Here is an 18,195-nt window from a genome sequence, read left to right as displayed (position 1 = left end):
AGTTTAACACATAATCATACAGTTTAAAAATTTCGTTTATCTCTTTTTCAAAAAATTTAAATTTTAAGAAGTTTGTATATAAATTTATAATATTATAAATAATCTTTTATTTCAAATAAATTCTTGTCTAACATTATTAAAAATTTAGTTTACCTCTTTAAATAAACTTCATTTGCAGATAAGTTATAGACATTCCAAAAAATTAGTTATCTGTAATTTTTGCAGAAACTTTATTAATATGAACAGTGCTGCTGACAACAGCAGAAATTACTGCCAGCTTGCCAGGCAATGCGGCAATGAGGGCAACCACGGAAAGGCGTTTGCTTACTACCTCCTTTCACTCAAAATAGGCGGAGACTACGCGAACCAGCTGAAACCGGTCATAAGCAGAGAGTTCGGGCTCACGTGGAAGATCTGGGTGGATAAACTGGTGAGTTTAAACAAAGCGCAAGACGTCATGAGTTTGTATGAGGAGGCGGTTAAAGTTTTTGACGAATGCCCTCAGTTGCATTTTCACATGGCAATGTGCCTTTTTAAAATTGGCATAAAGCTGCCCAGCTTGAACCTCTTGCTCAAAAGTTACTACTTGGATCCTTGTAACGTGCAAGTTGTTGCAAACATGGAAAATTTGAGCAGCAGCATGATGCAGTGTTGGCACTTTTCCATGCTGAATGACGTCAACAGGAACTCTCAGTATCAGAAGGCAATTGAAAAATGCTTGTCTTTTATCCCTGCCTCCTTGAGACATATGCCTGTTCTCGATATTGGGTGTGGCACTGGGCTTTTGTCACTGATGGCGGCCAAGTGTGAGTCCTTTTTGAGAGTGCACGCGTGTGAAGAGTCAGAGCTGATGGCGTCCATCGCAAAAGAATGCTTCAAGTTGAACAACTGTAATGATAAAATAACTTTGAAAACATGCAATTCCGCACAACTCCAGCAAAAATATTCTTTGATCTTCTGTGAGATATTTGACGCCAGTTTCTTTGGTGAGCACTTTTTGCCTACTTTTCTGCATGCCCATGAAAAACTACTTGCCAGAGATGGCACTTTTCTGCCCAGCAGAGTAAGAATAAAATGTGCTCTGGTGAACTGTGAGACATTTAAATTAAAGCACCAGTATGTGGACCATGATGATGATCTGATAATTTCTAGCGGTGCTGTAAATTTGTTTGGAAAGCCTAGCAGTTCGTACAACAGTCTGACTGCTCTGGAGCCTTATACTTGCGAGTACTTGAATGACTTTGATCATCAAGTTGTTTCAAATACTGTTGAAGTGCTTAATCTGGACTTGTGCGATCAATCACACGTTGAGTTATATCTTAACCAAGATATCAGTTGTAATTTTGAACTGAAGCCTGAAAAAAACTTCAACTGTCTCGTCCAATGGTTTGAGGTAGATTTAGACAAAGAAGGGGAGTTTATGTTAACAAATTCCCCTTTTGGGAATAAATCCTGTTGGCAACAAGCAATATTTCCTTTAAAGAATTTGGATTTTTCCTCTGTCAACAGGGAATCACCTCTTAGTGTGGCTTGTAATTTTAACCTGTGTCTAAAGGGCCTGCAACTCAAGTCTGTGAGAATGAATGACAAAAACGTCTCGCAGCACATTGACAGGTCCTTGGTAAAAAGCAACCATATGTTTGTGTCTGAAAACCACGTTTTGAAGTTGAACAACCCTACTTATTACAAACACTACGTTGCTGAGTGTGAAAAGTACATTGATTCTATACCAGAATCAGCACTGTTAACTGTAAAAGGCCAAGTGAGACCTGTCAAAGTTCTGATAATTTCATCAAGTTTCAATCCAGTTGCCACACACTTGCTGCGTTTGAACCACAGAAACAAGATTCAAATTTGTCACTATGTAACTCTGGGATCGAGCAAACTGAAAGTCATGAAAAGGTTTTACAAGAAATTTGCAAGCGGCGTGCTCAGGAACCAGGTGGTAGTTACCAACAAGCTGGACTTGGCCATGAAAGAAAAATTTGACGTGATTGTCAGTGACTTGGTTGAACAGGATGGGATGCTTTCAAAAGGCAGCCTCGAGGCTCACTGCAAATGTGTAAAGTCTGCAAAGGTCGGCAGTTCAGCATTAGTTCTGCCTCATAAGCTTAAAGTCAAAGGCCAGTGCTTGAGCTCAAGAGAACTTTTGTCCAGGTGCAAAGTGTTGGATGAGTCCAACAAACTGCACGGGATCGACTCAGTTCTCAACAACTACTGCGTGTCCAGTTTCAGTGGCTTGAACTTAAACTGTCTGGACTGTTCGAAATTGTCTTCTCCTTTCATGCTGTTTGATGACATAATTTCGGCTAAAATGAACTCTCTTAGCACAAGTGAAGATGTTTTGAGTAAAAAAATCAATGTCAGTTTCAACAACAATGGAAAATTGGATGCTGTAGTGTATTGGTTTGATATCCAAGTTACTCCTGATGTAACAGTCACAACTCTTGAAGGAAAGTGTCAGGTTGAGTACTGGCAGCAAAGTGCGTTCGTGTTCAGCAGAAACACTAAGGAAATTGTGGTTGGGAGTAGGAAACATGTTGAATTAGAAGTTGAACTCTGCGAGGAACTGTTGTTTTGTAATGTCCACCGCAGTAGCTCTAGTTGATAAGATACTGGCTTTTATATTTAATATTTTTTCTTTTGTACAAAAATAATTTTTTGAATTTTTATGTTGTGTACAAATGTGTTTTAAAAGTCAAATATATATGACTTAAGGGCATAGTGGGGGTTTGATAAAATATAATATGAATTAGTGTAAACCCTTTGTAGTTTTTAAATTTTTAACTTTAAAACACTTGACTTGTTAAGTTTAAAAGCTGTAAAAATTAGTTGTAAGTAACTAGTGTTGAAGTTATTTTAACTTTATTCATTCTATTTTTTAAATTATTTGGTTATTCATATTTCCACCAAAGTTTATAGTACTACAAGTTTAACTAAATTTGTACATTTTAATACAAATTTTTGTTTTGTTAAAATATTTAAAAATTTTAGACAATTTAGGCTATAGGAAATTTATATTTTGTTAAGTATGTTTAAGTTATAATTTTTTTTCCAATTTCAAGTTTTAAACTTCTTACTTAAATTTGTAATTAATCTGAGTTACTTCGGTATAATGTTATTAAGTTTTTCAATGTAAGATAGTTTAGTTTAAAACAGAAATTTTAATGAAGTTTTAACTTAAACTTGCATTTTTTTTTGAACTTTTATAAACTGCCACAGTTTGACTACTTAAATTATGTGTATAATGATTTAGAAATAAGCTTTTATAAATTAATAAAATCTTAATCAAAAATATTTATACTACTATAAAAAACAGTTTTTATCTATTTTAAGAGTTCTTGTTTATACTCATGGAAACTTTTTCAAAAATTAAAATTTAATAACTTACTGATCAGTACAAATAAAATAAGTAAAAATTTTTGATAAGCTGAGCTAATAAACTTGTGAATATTTATTTTGAATAGCTACTGAGTAAAGGTTAGTAAAAAATAAATTAATTACAGTAAATAACATTTTTTTAAATTATTTTTTTAAACCATTATCACTCGCTTAAAGTTTACTTCAAAAACGTAGAATAACTACTTGTGTAGATTATGTAAATAAACAAAAATGGACGAAGCAAAAGAAGAAATTGAGCAGCTGGTGGAATTCTACAACTCAACCAAAACTGAAAAAATCAAACCTGGCCTTGAAGGTGAGTTGTTGAGAGCACTCAGTTGTTTTAAAACTTATGTAGAATGAGTCATTAGCAGTTATTTCTATGAGCACTAAGTTATTGAAAAAAAATTGTACTTGAAGTACTGATATTTAGTTATTTTGTTGTTTTAGAATATGTGAAAATTTTATCAGGTTTGCCTTCCTCACATACAGAATAACTCTAACAAAAAAACTCTTACTGGTTTGACATTTTTTATTAAAATAAGGCTAATTTGGATATACTTTTAATAAATTCAGGCTAGTTTTTTCACTTGAGGTTTTTTTCTTAAAAATAGTAGTTTTATTGAGTACTTTGTTATCATTTTGGTAGTTTTGATATTTAAGCTTGGTTAATTAAAAGTTAGTTCAGTTTTTTTTTTTTTTTCATTTTTATCATTAAATCTGGCTAATTTTTGGTCTCCCAGGTTGTTTTTCATGCCTTAAAGAGAAGTTAGCCAAATTTGTATAAATAACAGTTGTAATATGCTTTAGTTTTTAACATACAAGTGTGCGCCATTAAAAAATATCATAAAAAAAAAAAATTTCCTTTCAGATTCAATAAAATGCACAATGATGTATGAGCAACTTAAGAAATGCATAGAAAACTCACACTCGTACTTGAGTCCTGGTTGTAGGAAGACAATTTTTCAAGTAATGTGCAAGAACATTGATGAATTTAAATTCGCAGGTTTGTTTGAATTTATTAAAATAGTTCAAAAGTTTTTTTTTATACCTTTTAGGATAATTTGCTTTGTAATGATGACTAAACTAAAATAATTACCTTTTCATATAGAAGTTACAAGTGAGAAAGCTACACAAATTTATATCTAAAGCAATATTTATGGTCTTTTTGAATCAAAATTAGCTAACTAGTTTTAATTATTTAATTTTATTATAATAAAGGTGAAATTGAAAAAAGAGATAAGTTTTTCACTGAACAAATAAACGAAGAAGCTGGCAAAGTTATGATGGAAGGGCAAATTGTTACTGACGATTATGAGTTAGTTTACAAAAATTTAATTTATTTTGTTTATTTTATAATTAAGAAAAAAAAGTGTATATTAAAGCTAATTAGTGACTATACTCATGAGCTTAATACTGATGGTTACGAGATAGTTTGTTGTAATTTAATTTTTATTGCTTTGTTATTTTAAGTAAAATATTGAAATGTGTATGACTATTATGATAAGTTGTTTGTCATTTTTTATTTTGCTATATGTTAGTGTGTCACAAGTTAGATAGGATTTTATTTCAAGTAGAAAGATTAGTTGCAGTTGTAGAAAAAATGGTTAAAATTGTTAACAAAATATTAATGTAAATGTTTGTCCTATAAGATTCTCAAATTTTTGTTTAATTTTTTTGTTTAATTAGTAAGACAACTTGTTCATTTAAAGTTTTAGTTCAACAAAATTGAATTTCAAGTTTTGTACATTCCAACCTCTGAATATAAACTTTTTTTTTATAGTTCCACAAATTACGATGACTGGGCTGAAAAGTTCGGATCAAAAGTGATTGAACCTTTGGAAGAGTACGAGATGAACAAATCAAGAAGGGGTCGCTTTTTCATCATTTGCGCTGTCAGTTCTATTTAAACACCAAATTATTTTAATTAAATTTTTATTTTCCTGTTTTTTCTTGTTTTTTTTTTTGGGGAAAACTAAAATTTTTTTTACACAAGATGAAAACAAATATTATTTATACGTTTTCTGCAAGTAAAAATTTTATTGATAGCACTAAATTAATTTAATTAAATTTGTATTTCCTGTTTTTTTTTTTGTCATGCACAACTTAAAATTTTCAAACAAGTTTTGTTTGTACATTTTCTGCGTGTAAAGGTTTTTAATCATCATGACTTGGTAGTTTACTATAGTATATTTTTTTCAATGATTTGCATTCATGTTTTAGAAACTATTGTAATAATAGCTCGTTTTACCACTTGCAACTTAAAATTAATAAACAATAAATACTTTTACATTTATTATCATTTACGTGTTTTTTTGTAAAAGTTAAAAGCATTTTTTTTCAATAAAGTTAAATACAGAAAAGACCTGGGTACGTAAAAGACATTGAAAATTACAAATTTGTTGCGAAAGCTCTTGGATTTGCAGATGAGGACGTCATTGTTTTCGATGACGAAGAAAGGGATTATGTTTTGCAAAAGTTCAAAGAATGTTAGTTTTTTAAATTTTTTTAAACTTTGATTTTAAAGTTTTAGTTGAATATTGATATAGTTTTTTAAGTTATTAAAGAATTTTAACTTTTACATGTTTTGAAATAGTTTAATTAATAGAGTTTTAACTTTTTTTTGAATGAACTTTTTTTTCTTGTTTCAAACGATTGGTAGTTCTTGAAAAAAAAAGATATTTTGAATTTTAAATAAAAACAGACTAAACATATTGACATTGGACCTATAAATTGTAATAGTTCATTTGGCGACTTTAAAGAAAATATATTTTAAATGTTATTATTAGGAACATAAGAAATATTCTTAACAATGAAAATTTACTAAGTAACTAAATCAAGTTAATTTTTTTACATGATAAAAACTACAAAAAATTAATAAATGATTAGTATGTTTAATCAAACTACTTTTGAAAAGTGTAATTAAGTTTTAGTCCAAAAAGATATGAAAAGGTCAATTTGTGTAAATTTAAAATTAGTAAATTGAGAAAATACTAATAAATAGCAAATTTAGTTGCCGACAAATAAAAAGGTAATTAAACTAACTTACATAAAAATAAAACAGAAACTTAAATAAAACTTCATTATTACCAAAGAAAGAAGAAGACATTCATAGATTGTTGTTTTTTTTAAGTGTTTATAATTTAAAGTAACGAAATGTAAGACCATATATAAATATTAATACAGATAAGGGAAGAAGGGTAGTTTATAAACTGTTGTGTTATTGTTTATTTTAAGTGTCAATAGTTTAAAGTATAGAAATATGAAACTGTATTAATACAAATAATTGTACAGACAAAGAAGAAGGAGACCCTGATCACGATTGTGTCGTGGTCGCGTGTTCCTCTCACGGTAAAAAGAAAGACATGTTACAACTGAAGTATGGTGAAGAGCTGCCCATCAGTAAACTGGTTGAACATCTCAGCAGCTTCACTGGCCCTAAAATTTTCTTCATTCAGGTTTTAAGTGTGGTTTTTGATTTTTATTTATTAAGTGCAACATTGTTAGTATTGCACTTTTTTAAAGTTCTTCATTAGTAGATACCAATAAAATTAGCGTAGTTAAGGTAAAGTAAGAATCATCTTGATGGCTTAGCTGGTCTTAGAGAAATTGTTATACATCTTACATATGTAAATAGTATTTTAAATAAAATCTAAATTTGTTTAAATCTATTTTTTTGGTATTATACTTTTTTTTTGTTTTTTAATTTATTTTGATAAATGTTTCTAATATTTAATGAGTAAGTTTTTAAGTTTTGAAGGTCTTAGCTCAAAAATAAACAATTATATATACATTTAGTATAAAATTAGCCACCAAAAATCTAAGTATTATATAATGGAAACTTTTCACAAAAGAAAAACTAAATGGTTTAACTTATATACATTACACACATAAACTATAAAATCCGGCTAGACGTTTTTTCTTGAAACTTTAATTTAACAGTCAATCTTATCTTTTTATATTTGAACCCCTATGCCTTAACAGCAGCTCAAGCTGCGACTATTTTAAAATATTTTAAATTCAGAAAAATGTAAAAACTAAGTGCCTGACCTCACTGGCTCTATGATAAACTAAATTCGAGTAAAAACCTAAAATAATTTATAAACAATTATTAAATGAGTGCAAAAAGGTTAGTTTTCATGGCTACATATTTTTACCTTGTGCCTTTAGAAACGTTTTATATTTATTTATTAAATAAAAAATAAATGTTTTAACTTTTAAAAATAAAGATGAAAATTAAGAAAAGTAAAATAATATTGTAAATATATACGTGTTGAAAGTTTTTTTAATTAGAATTATTTGTGTATAAAAAGAAAGTTTGATATTTAAACATGTATATAATCATTGCTTGTTTTATTTTTGATATTTTTTTTTTTTTCTGTAATGCAAATCAACTTAAAATATATTTTTCAAAGGCTTGTAGAGGTATACAGGCTGAGAAGAAAGCAAGCTTCACTACAAACGATGAAATGTTCAAGTCTTCGGAATGCACAACGTCAACAAATCTCCATGATCTGCTACTTGTGTTTTCAACTATACCTGGTAAGATTTAAACATTCTGTAAATTACCAGTTTCGTGTTTTAGTAAATACTCAAAAGAAACTGTCGGGGAAACTGTGGTTTTTTATTTTACCAGTTAGAATTAAACATTAAACAAGTTGTCATAAGTAAATTTTGAATTAAATGCTAAAAAACTTTTCAATGCACCATCGTATTGCTGCAATTTCAACCTTTGTAACAATTTTATTTGCTATTTAATTTCCCTGCTGAAAATTACAAAGTTTTAATAAAATGCTTATTTAAAAGAGCCAAGATGCAAATTTGGTTTCTTTCCATCATATCTGCTTTGATCAGGGTGTCTAGTAAATGCAATCCAAATTTCAAAACGAAAAATCTTCGCAAGCCGCAGCTTCAGTTTTAGTTACAACATCACCTCTTTTGCAAGTTTTCAGTCAGCTATACCTTTGACTTTTGTAAGTTACAACATCACCTCTTCAGTCTACTCTACCTTTGACATTTTGTAGCTGTGTTCTTTATTACAATCCCCAGTTTATAGGTATTTACCTAGTTTTCACTATATTTTTTTTACAGAATTTATCATTCTTGTAATTAGTTTGTGAATAAACTTAACCAAGAAAGATTATTATTTACCCAGAACATCTAAAAGTTTGAAAACTTACACTTTATGAGTTGCACGTGGCTCGCTGGCCGCAGTACGCCAAACCGCTGAGTTGGGTTATAAAGTTTTAACGAAACTATTATCTTCAACCAGTTTGTACTTTCAAACTGATTTATTGTAAACAAACCAACGTTTAGTAAAGCAATTAGTGATCAGTATTTCGTGTACACCAGGGTTCCTTAAAGTGGGCCATGACAGACATTCAGGGGGCCATGAGCAGTAAAGGAGCCACAGGGGCCATGAGGTCATAATTGAAACTTACACTAGATATTCTGTAGTTGATGTTGTAAAAGCAAAAAAAAAGCCTCAGGTGTATTTTATGGTAGTTTAAGAGTAATCTTGTTGAAGGTGGCCATGGCAATTTTAATTTCTTTAAAGGGGGTCATTTGAAAAAAAATTAGGCAAACCCTTGTGTATTCTATATGATTTTTTAATCTTCCAAGCTAATATTAAACGCACAGAGTAGTGGAAATTGTTACATTTTTATTTCAGTTGGAAAATTATAATCAATATTATTTCGACCTACTTGAAGTTTTGCTGTTTAACATAAGCTACAATAAAAATAGAACAATGTAATAGTATAGCTTTTTGTTGTTATATATATTGAACAGTAGAAGTATTTCAATGTTTTTGTTGGTGTATTTTGTAAGTTTTATACATTGTAGGTCTTGTTCATAACACCATTATGTTGTTCTTATGATCAGGGTTGCCACTTTACCTGGAATCCTGGAAAAACCTGGAATTCGTCAATTTAGGTAAAAAAAAAACCTGGAAAAACGTTTAAAAAAACCTGGAATTTCAACAATTTTCACATTTTCAGTAGTAAATTTTCGATTTGACTCAAAAATCTATCTTAAAAATAAAAAAATTTTCTCATCATCAAAATTTTTTTTTATTTAAAAACATATTTAAAATAGCTTTACAGTATCTTTTCAAAGTTGTTATGCTATTTAACAAAGTTTCTTACTCTAAACTTAACTTTAAATTAAAAATAGACCCAAAAATATTACTTTTAAAAACCTGGAAGAAATTTGGAAAAAACTAGTGGCAACCATGTATAATACAAACTGTAAATTTAATTTTAATAAAAAGTCTAATTGTATTTTTTATACAAATTGATGCTACTAATTACATAATAGAAAACTTTTTTTATATTTCAATAACATAATTTTATTTTAAACTCAAGATTAACAAAATTAATAATTAACTAAAAAAATTTATATACTTAATTATATATAAAAATCTATGCAGCATGTTCAAATTAGTATTTTAAGTTTTTAAACGGATTATAATAGTTCTTTTTAGTGATTTGAAAAATATATGCTAGGAAGATTTTGCACTAACTCATAAGTTAAAGTATTTTTTCGAAAATAAGCTTTAAAAAAGTTTATATTAAATGAGTATAGTTTGTTTTTAACAAACGCGCTTTCTATTATTTGCTTTTGAAACCATACATGCTTCTGTTTACATAAACGACAACAATTAAGCTTGCCACTTGCAAAATATTCTGTCTAGTGGGCTTTTTGAAAAACTAGAGTAATTAGTTTTTTATGATAGATGTATTACATGGGTAATAAGTATTAATTAACAACAATAGTCGAATATTTAGAATGTTTTTCCTTGAAGTTTGTTATACTTATTTTTTGCAAACTCTTTCAAACATGCGAAGTGAATAATTCTAATGAATTTCAAATAAAAAAAAAGACATTGAGCGTAAATTGACATTAGCAGTTGTATTACTTCTATGCATTAAGTCAACCAAAACTAATGCTTGTTAATTCTGTTGGATCTTAGCTAACAAAAGAATATAAACCGTATATCTGTTTTGCTTGAAAAGTTAAAATTCTTAAAGTAAATAATTGGTCATAAGTATAGTTTCGAAAAAAAAAATAATTTTGTTAATAAATATTGATATTTATATTCAATTTATAAGAAAATAAAGTTTAAATCTACTTGAAAAAACAAATGGGTTAACTTTAGAAAAATAAAGTTTGGAGTTTTTGAAAATAATTAATAATCTTTTTAAAATCTCTGTTCTTTTGGTCTGTATAAAAATATATGAACAGGCCGAAAAATGATATGTAGACAAATTTATTGATATATAGTGTATGTTTTTGGGGTTAGAAAATTTAAAAACAAATTAACTTATAAATTTATAAACAACTTTTTAAAACAGCATATTATAAGTAAGGCAGTTGTTTAAATATTTTAAAAAATAAATTAAATTTATTACTATTTTTATATATATGTTTTATGGTGATATATTTTAAAATATTACAAAGTTTGCAACTTACTAGACTAAAAAACTAAAAATTAGAAAACATATCTTAAATGTTTGGTAAGCCAACATTAAAATGTTAAAAAATAAGTTAACAATACAATAAATAAATATATATATACATACATAAGATGGGTGGGTGTCACTTTTGCACGAGCGTCACTTTTGCACGAGCGTCACTTTTGCACGAGGGGAAACTTTTGCACGAGGGTCACTTTTGCACGAAGGGTCACTTTTGCACGAGTGGACACTTTTGCACGGCGACTCTTTTGCACGAGCGTCACTTTAGCACGAGGGGACACTTTTGCACGGCGTCACTTTTGCACGCAGGGTCACTTTTGCACGAGTGGACACTTTTGCACGGCGACACTTTTGCACGGAGGGTCACTTTTGCACGAGGGGACACTTTTGCATGGCGACTCTTTTGCACGGAGGGTCACTTTTGCACGAGGTGACACTTTTGCACGGCGACTCTTTTGCACGAGGAGACACTTTTGCACGGCAAATTTTTTTTTACGATGAAAATTTTCTACAGCAGCATTGTTGCACAACGTCACAATTTTACGATGAAATTTTTGCACAGCGACATTTTGGCACAATGAATTTTTTGCACGGAAAATCAATTTTGCATGCAGGCCGATTAAAAGTTGTTTAGCTATTACCAAGTTTGTAACATAAAAAGAAACTGAAAACTAAAATTTTATAATACACCTATATTAAAGGCAAAGAATAAAAGATCTAAAACCTTAAACATTAAATGTTAATGTTAGAAACAAACTAACGAAAAGATAACATAAAATTATTTATAAAAGATTCATACCAGGGACAACAAAATTATTTTATTTAGAAACTAGGATAAAAGATATATTAAGTATAAGTAAGTTGTTCTAGTTTATTTTGAGTTTTAATATATTAATCAACAACGAGGCCTTTTTATATATTTTACAAGTTTATTGTTCATATGATGAACCTAGGCATCAAAACCTAGACCACTTAAACTGGAAGACACATAAAGAAAAAATAAAATAACACATATAGTTTATTTATTAAAACAAAAATAAAAACATAATTTGATATAAAATTTATAGGTTATCATAAAAAGCAAAATTTTAACCACTAACTTATATTTATTTACGCTTTGATGTAGAACGATCAACATCAAGTATTTAAATGCATTGACTAACAACAAAAATAAAAACCTAACGCTCCAAGGACATTAACGTTAGGCTCTCATTGGCTTATTTCATGATCATGGAATGCTGGTTTAAGCATCTCTTGATGCTTGTGATGAACATAAGTTCAATCTTCGAATTTTACTCTCCCATTAACTTATCATGATCATGCAACATTATTGTAATGAAATAATCTAAGTTTAAATCATGAAAATGCGCTATTTTATTGCTTTTTTTATTCTCACACTAAATTATAAAATAAAAAAAAACATCAGGTAAAATCTGAAATAACTTTACACTTCATAAACTAACTAATTTTTTTTTTTTAATTTAACAATTGTTTAAAATAAAAATAATTTTAAAATATATTTTTAGCAGCTATATAATGCTATTTACAACATCAAGAGAAATTAGTAAAAATAATACTCAAAATTCGTGTTTTAAAGCATTACTAAATTAAGTTTATTTTTCTGTTTAAAAAGTAACAAAATTCAGATTATTTTGATTTAATGTATTCAAAGTTGTTTTTATTCAAAATTAAAAATATGTATTCAACTATTTTATTTAAATTAAGCTAATAAATATAAATTAATGAATTGTGGTACGTTGTTACATTGTTCTACGTAAATATTCAAAAAAAAAAAATGTCGCCGTGCAAAAGTGTCACCTCGTGCAAAAGTGACCCTCCGTGCAAAAGTGTCCCCTCGTGCAAAAGTGACCCTCCGTGCAAAAGTGTCCCCTCGTGCAAAAGTGACAGTCGTGCAAAAGAGTCGCCGTGCAAAAGTGTCCCCTCGTGCAAAAGTGACCCTGCGTGCAAAAGTGACGCCGTGCAAAAGTGTCCCCTCGTGCTAAAGTGACGCTCGTGCAAAAGAGTCGCCGTGCAAAAGTGTCCACTCGTGCAAAAGTGACCCTTCGTGCAAAAGTGACCCTCGTGCAAAAGTGTCCCCTCGTGCAAAAGTGTCTTCGTGCAAAAGTGACGCTCGTGCAAAAGTGACCCGTTCCCACATAAGATGTATCGTTAAAAGGCGTTAAGTCCTAGAGATACTGATAAGCTAGGCTTATCGGAATATCATGGATGTTTTTGCGTCAAAACTTTATTCCTACTAACGGCGTTTCACTGCTCTCAAATAAATTCAAAAACAGACCCACGGAGTCTATAAAATATTAACACACATTAGAAAAAAAGCATGTATAATTATGTTTTAAGCTCAAAATTAACAAAACTAATAGTTAAGTAGAAACAAAAAAATATATATTGTATTATTTTTATTAGTGTGTTAATATTTTATAGACTCCGTAGATCTGTTCTTAAATTTATTTGAGAGCAGTGAAACGCCGTTAGTCGGAATGAAGTTTTGACACAAAAACATCTATGGTATATACCAGTGGTCGGCACGCTACTTCGAATCCGTGAACCCTAAATCACAAAATTAAAATTCTGTGCACCCCAATTTGCATTCTTTAGCGCCGCTAGTGTTAAAGAATATGTAAACACTTTTAATCGTTTTTTTACTATTAATTCGGTAACACCCAACGCTTTTAAACAATAAGAGTTAATAAAATTAAACATTAATAGAATACTAACCGTTTAATTTTGTTTTTAAGAATCTATGAGATTTGCTCACTTCGGTTTTTTTTTTTTGGTGGCTAATAATGGAAGGATTTTTCATAATGTAACAGAGTATAACTAGGAGAGTACAAAAACGGTCATTTTATTAACAACAAAATGGTCAACTAGATATCAAGGTTGGTAATGTCTTAAATGTAGAAAGATTAAAATAAAAATTTAATTAATTTCTGCGCGAAAAAAAAAATTGTACCCCAAAACAAGTTTCATGCACCCCAAAAGTCTCGTGCACCCTAAAAGAAATTTCATGTACACTAGTGTGCACCAGTGTACACCGTGCCGACCACTGGTATATACATACATATATAAGTAAATTTATTACTGTTAAAAACATTTAATAATTTGTTGTTTTTTAGTCATTTTATTTTCTTTACTACATCCAAATCTTATAAAATGCAATAAGCAAGTTTAAGTTAAGTAAAAACTTTTTGGTTTTAAACCAATCAATAAATCTTAAAAAACACAAACGTTGTACAACTTTCATTAAACTGTTGACAAAATGTTAGATATTTTACAAATAATTTTTGAAGTAATATTAAATGTTACCTTGCACTCAGGTAGGCTTAATTTTTTTCCAGGTCGTTTGTAAATATCAAGGTTTTTTTTTTTTAATTTCAGACTTTTTTTTCTAAATCTTCGGCTAATTTTTATGACTTAAATATTAAACTTTTTGTATCAAAATGTATGAACTTTCTGTTATATATTTTTCAAGTGTATAAAATTGGTTTAAAGTATTTTTTAAGTTTTCTCATAAAGTCCGACTGAATCTGTGTTTTATATTGAAAGAGTAGCATCCCTGTATTATGAACATCGTTTAAAAGTTTGTTTAAAAGTTAGAACATTTGTTGGATTAGTCAAAAACAAATGGCAATTAAACGTTAAAGGAGCTTTAAGTGAACTGTTTTCAAAATTTAAGTTGCAGCTCTCTCGTAAGGAATGCAAATGCTTAAATTTATTAGTATTAAGGTTTGTTGTTTTGTGAAGCAGTGGTCTTCATGGTATTTGAAATCTAGGCACATTAAGTTGGAAATAAAATCCATTGCCCAAGCTGAAATTTCGTTTTCTTTCTTTACCACCACAATTTCCGGGATATGGGGTGTGTGTTTCAGAATAAACTCCGTGAAGACTAATGTTGTAAAGTGCGGTTGCCATTAACAAAGTTTCGTAGTTCTAGCTGTTATTTTTTTTTAGTTTTTTATAATCATGCGTTCACTCTTGAGTTCGAGCAAAAATTAGATAAATTTTAGATCTACCAAGTTTAAGAAACATCTTTTAAAATGGCTGCGCATTGAAAATAACATAATAACTGTTTGAAAACAAAATAACTGAAAGTTTGTCGCAATTGTGCCTACTTTTGAAGCACTCACAACACTAAAGCTTCTGTATTGAATTAATTTAAAATGTTTCCACAGACAAAGTGTCGTTCAGAGACCCTAACGAAGGATCTTATTTCGTCAGGATACTCAAGGAAGAATTTGAAAAACATGATCATGATAATGTTGACATCATTGAGGTAAGATGTGCTTTAGTTAATGTACATGATTTTTTTTTACATATGTTTGTTAAGTACAATTTTTTTTGTTCAAAAACCTGGTTATAAGTTGTATATACAAAGGAAACAGTTTTAGTGATCTAAATAGTTTTAATATTGTTTTAAGTAGTTTTAAATGGCAAATTTATAGTTATTAAACATTAGTCTTTATTTTAAAAAAGTATTTAACAGTTTTGTATGTACATATTTGTGTATATAATTAAATTAAATTTTTAAATATAGTATGTTTGCTTCTTTTTTTTTGAATATATAATTGTTCTACTAGAAACAAAATATTACCTTAATTGATCCAAAACCGTTTTACAAGTAAGTAGTAAAAATATGCCCAGCTAAGATCTTAAAGCCACCATAAATACACTGAAATACCATCAATATATATATTAGCATAAGTGGCATTTTTGAGTTTTCATCACCATAAAATTTTCAGCAGAAGTATATTAAAAATAGTACAACTGCACCGCCAGTCATGACTTATTAAACTTAACTAAATTTAGGTAAACTTTCTTGCCAAAACTGTTCGTGTAAATCAATTTTAAATTTACTTAAACAGTCTGCTTCGACACTAATACAGACACAAAACCAACGATATTTAACTGCGGGACACGTTTTAAACCCACCCGCAATCAAAACCCAAAATCCACCCAGTCAAATTCGAGAACCGCTTACCGATCGAGGGTAAGGGTTAGGGGTAACAGTGATAGTAAAAGTAAATAAAAAAATGCAAAAAATATAATATAATAAAGAAAAAAAAGGGTGGATTTCGAACGCGGGTGGATTTTGATAGTATACCGTAACTTCAGCAAAAAACGGTGGTTATGAACTTTTTTTTTCAGCTGCTGACGAAAACAATTTCGACGCTGGCAACGAGGCAGTTCAAGATGCGGACGCCACAGGGGATCGTGGTGGGGGAACTGAAGCAGATGGCGTGCTTCAGGAACTCGCTGACCAAGCAGCTGGTGTTCAGGAGGAAGGTGAAAGGTGGGAGGGCGGAGTCAGGTGATGTGAGTAGGGCGGAGTCAAGTGAAAGGTGGGAGGGCGGAGTCAAGTGATGTGAGGAGGGTGGAGTCAAGTAATATGGGTGGAGTGGAGTCAAGTGATGTGGGTAGGGTGGGGTTGAGTGATTTGAGTAGTGTGGAGTCAGGTGATGAGGGTATAGTGAGTTCAAGCGGTAGTAATGTGGGTGAAGTAAAGTATACGTCTTACCAGCCAGAATGTAGCTCTGACGATGATGAAGATGCGTTTGTTACAAGTAGTAACTGAAAAGATTAAAAGTAAGTTTTTTAGTTCTTAATCTAAAGTTTGCTGTACGTTTAGTATTTGTTAGTTGCAAATTATAATTTTTAAAATACTACAAGTTTGTATTAAACTTCTTCTTATGTAGTATATATGTTTAATAGTTTTAAATATAATTGAAAGTATTCATTAATTATGAGTGTTTTTTTTTTACATTTTATTTTTCGTAGTTGTCTATTTTAGAACAAGCTATGTACTTGATGTTTTATAATCTTTAGTAAAATCTCCATTGTTTTATAATAGAGTTAAAAGTATTTCTTACTTTTATATTAGCTTCTAGATAATTTTATCGATTTAAAATTTTTATTATTTGTAACAAATGAAAAATTTTTTGAAGTATTTATTGTGAAATTTAAAGTTATTAAGTAAAGTACAGTAACCTCTCGCGAATCTACGCACTCATTTGGTTACGCGCTATCGTTTACTTACGCATTTTAGAATTCTCAAACAATAAAAAAAATAAGTAATTAGTGTGAAAAACGTAGTGAAATAGAATAGTTAGAGAAAATAGATGCTGTTAGTAAGATCGAGATTTTCTCATTTTTATTTTGTGCCTTTCATACGGAACCTATTGAGCTCTATGACATCGCCTTATACCTTATGTGTCGTAATCCTCCTTATTACCTTTAATTCAACCAAGGTACAATGTTCTATTCCGCACAATATTGTTGCGTAAAATTTTATTCCATTATTTATTCCATTTTATTCCCTTAATCTTTTTCTAGTTTTATACAAGAGGAGTTGAATTAATAAAAAAATTGTTGTGTGGACAAGGAACAAATAAGAAAAAATTAAACTTCGTTTTTTATTTCAAAAGCAAAAATCCATTACAGCAGTAAACTACACACATATGTGTACAACTTGAATAAAAACTAGTTGAGTAAACAAGCGATTAAAAGTGGGAAGTCCCCAAACTGTATTTGGTCAGCTGCATTATAAAAAAGGATAAGTCTTGTATTTGCAACCATTTTACATTTGCGTTATCTTGTTTAGTCACGCACTTTTGCTGTGCGCGTGGGTTCGCGAGAGGTGACTGTACTTTAATATTTTCAAATGATTTTTTTATCATAACACTTTAAATTTTCAAAACATTTTAATCGATCAAAATATTTTCAGGAACAGTCCAAACCTCAAACTGCGCCACGAATCAATTCCGTTTGAATTAAAATAATCATTTGTTAATTATAATATTCCGTCAAGTGCTTTTGTATACGTATTTTTAATCATTTCAACCAATTATGCATTTCAATTAGTTCTTTTTTCGCTGTAACACATATTAGTACCTTGTTTTTATCGCTGTAACTTTTATTGAGATTTGTTTTAATTTTTTTTAAAGCCAAAGGAAACAAAATTTCAAAGAAAACAATCGAGTTATGATACATTCTTTTAAATGCATTATTAATTGTCTTCAACTATGTCATTTATTGAACAATTTTTTAATGTTTTTCTCTTAAATGAACTGAAAATGTTTGTTTTAAGAAGCTTTTATTGTCATTTTGTTCTTTTTTGTTTTTTAATCAAGATAAAAATTCTTAATTGTATACATATTTTTTGTAGAAGTTATTAGATTGTTTAATTATAGTTTAAAGTTTTTATTGCAATTAAAATAAACTAGCTTTTATTCTTGAATTTCTTAAAATTAAATTCGTAATTTAGCTCAAGGACCTTTTAAGAATAAACACCAATAAAAGTTTTTAACATTGTTAAATTAAT

General features: G+C 29.5%; 2 protein-coding genes across 2 annotated transcripts; both read left to right on the top strand.

Annotated features, from left to right (window-relative positions):
* The first annotated feature begins 329 nt into the window (after positions 1-329).
* LOC145841097 (protein arginine N-methyltransferase 9-like) lies at positions 330-2,791 on the top strand. The gene has a single exon (XM_082948470.1). It carries the CDS (start codon positions 458-460, stop codon positions 2,606-2,608), a length of 2,151 nt encoding a protein of 716 aa, XP_082804596.1. The 5' UTR covers positions 330-457; the 3' UTR covers positions 2,609-2,791.
* Positions 2,792-3,591: 800 nt separating this feature from the next.
* LOC145841096 (caspase-1-like) lies at positions 3,592-16,238 on the top strand. Its single transcript, XM_082948469.1, has 9 exons — positions 3,592-3,697; positions 4,253-4,387; positions 4,603-4,699; positions 5,165-5,276; positions 5,741-5,870; positions 6,676-6,839; positions 7,797-7,923; positions 15,050-15,150; positions 16,023-16,238. The coding sequence occupies exons 1-9, from the start codon at positions 3,613-3,615 to the stop codon at positions 16,236-16,238; spliced, it is 1,167 nt and encodes a 388-aa protein (XP_082804595.1). The 5' UTR covers positions 3,592-3,612.
* Positions 16,239-18,195: the final 1,957 nt, after the last annotated feature.

This window comes from Thalia democratica, chromosome 7 (assembly GCF_965202585.1).
Source record: "Thalia democratica chromosome 7, ktThaDemo2.hap1.1, whole genome shotgun sequence".
Taxonomy (NCBI): domain Eukaryota; kingdom Metazoa; phylum Chordata; class Thaliacea; order Salpida; family Salpidae; genus Thalia; species Thalia democratica.
The sequence above is the reverse complement of the archived record's forward strand: the minus strand, read 5'-3'. Positions and strand labels throughout refer to the sequence as shown.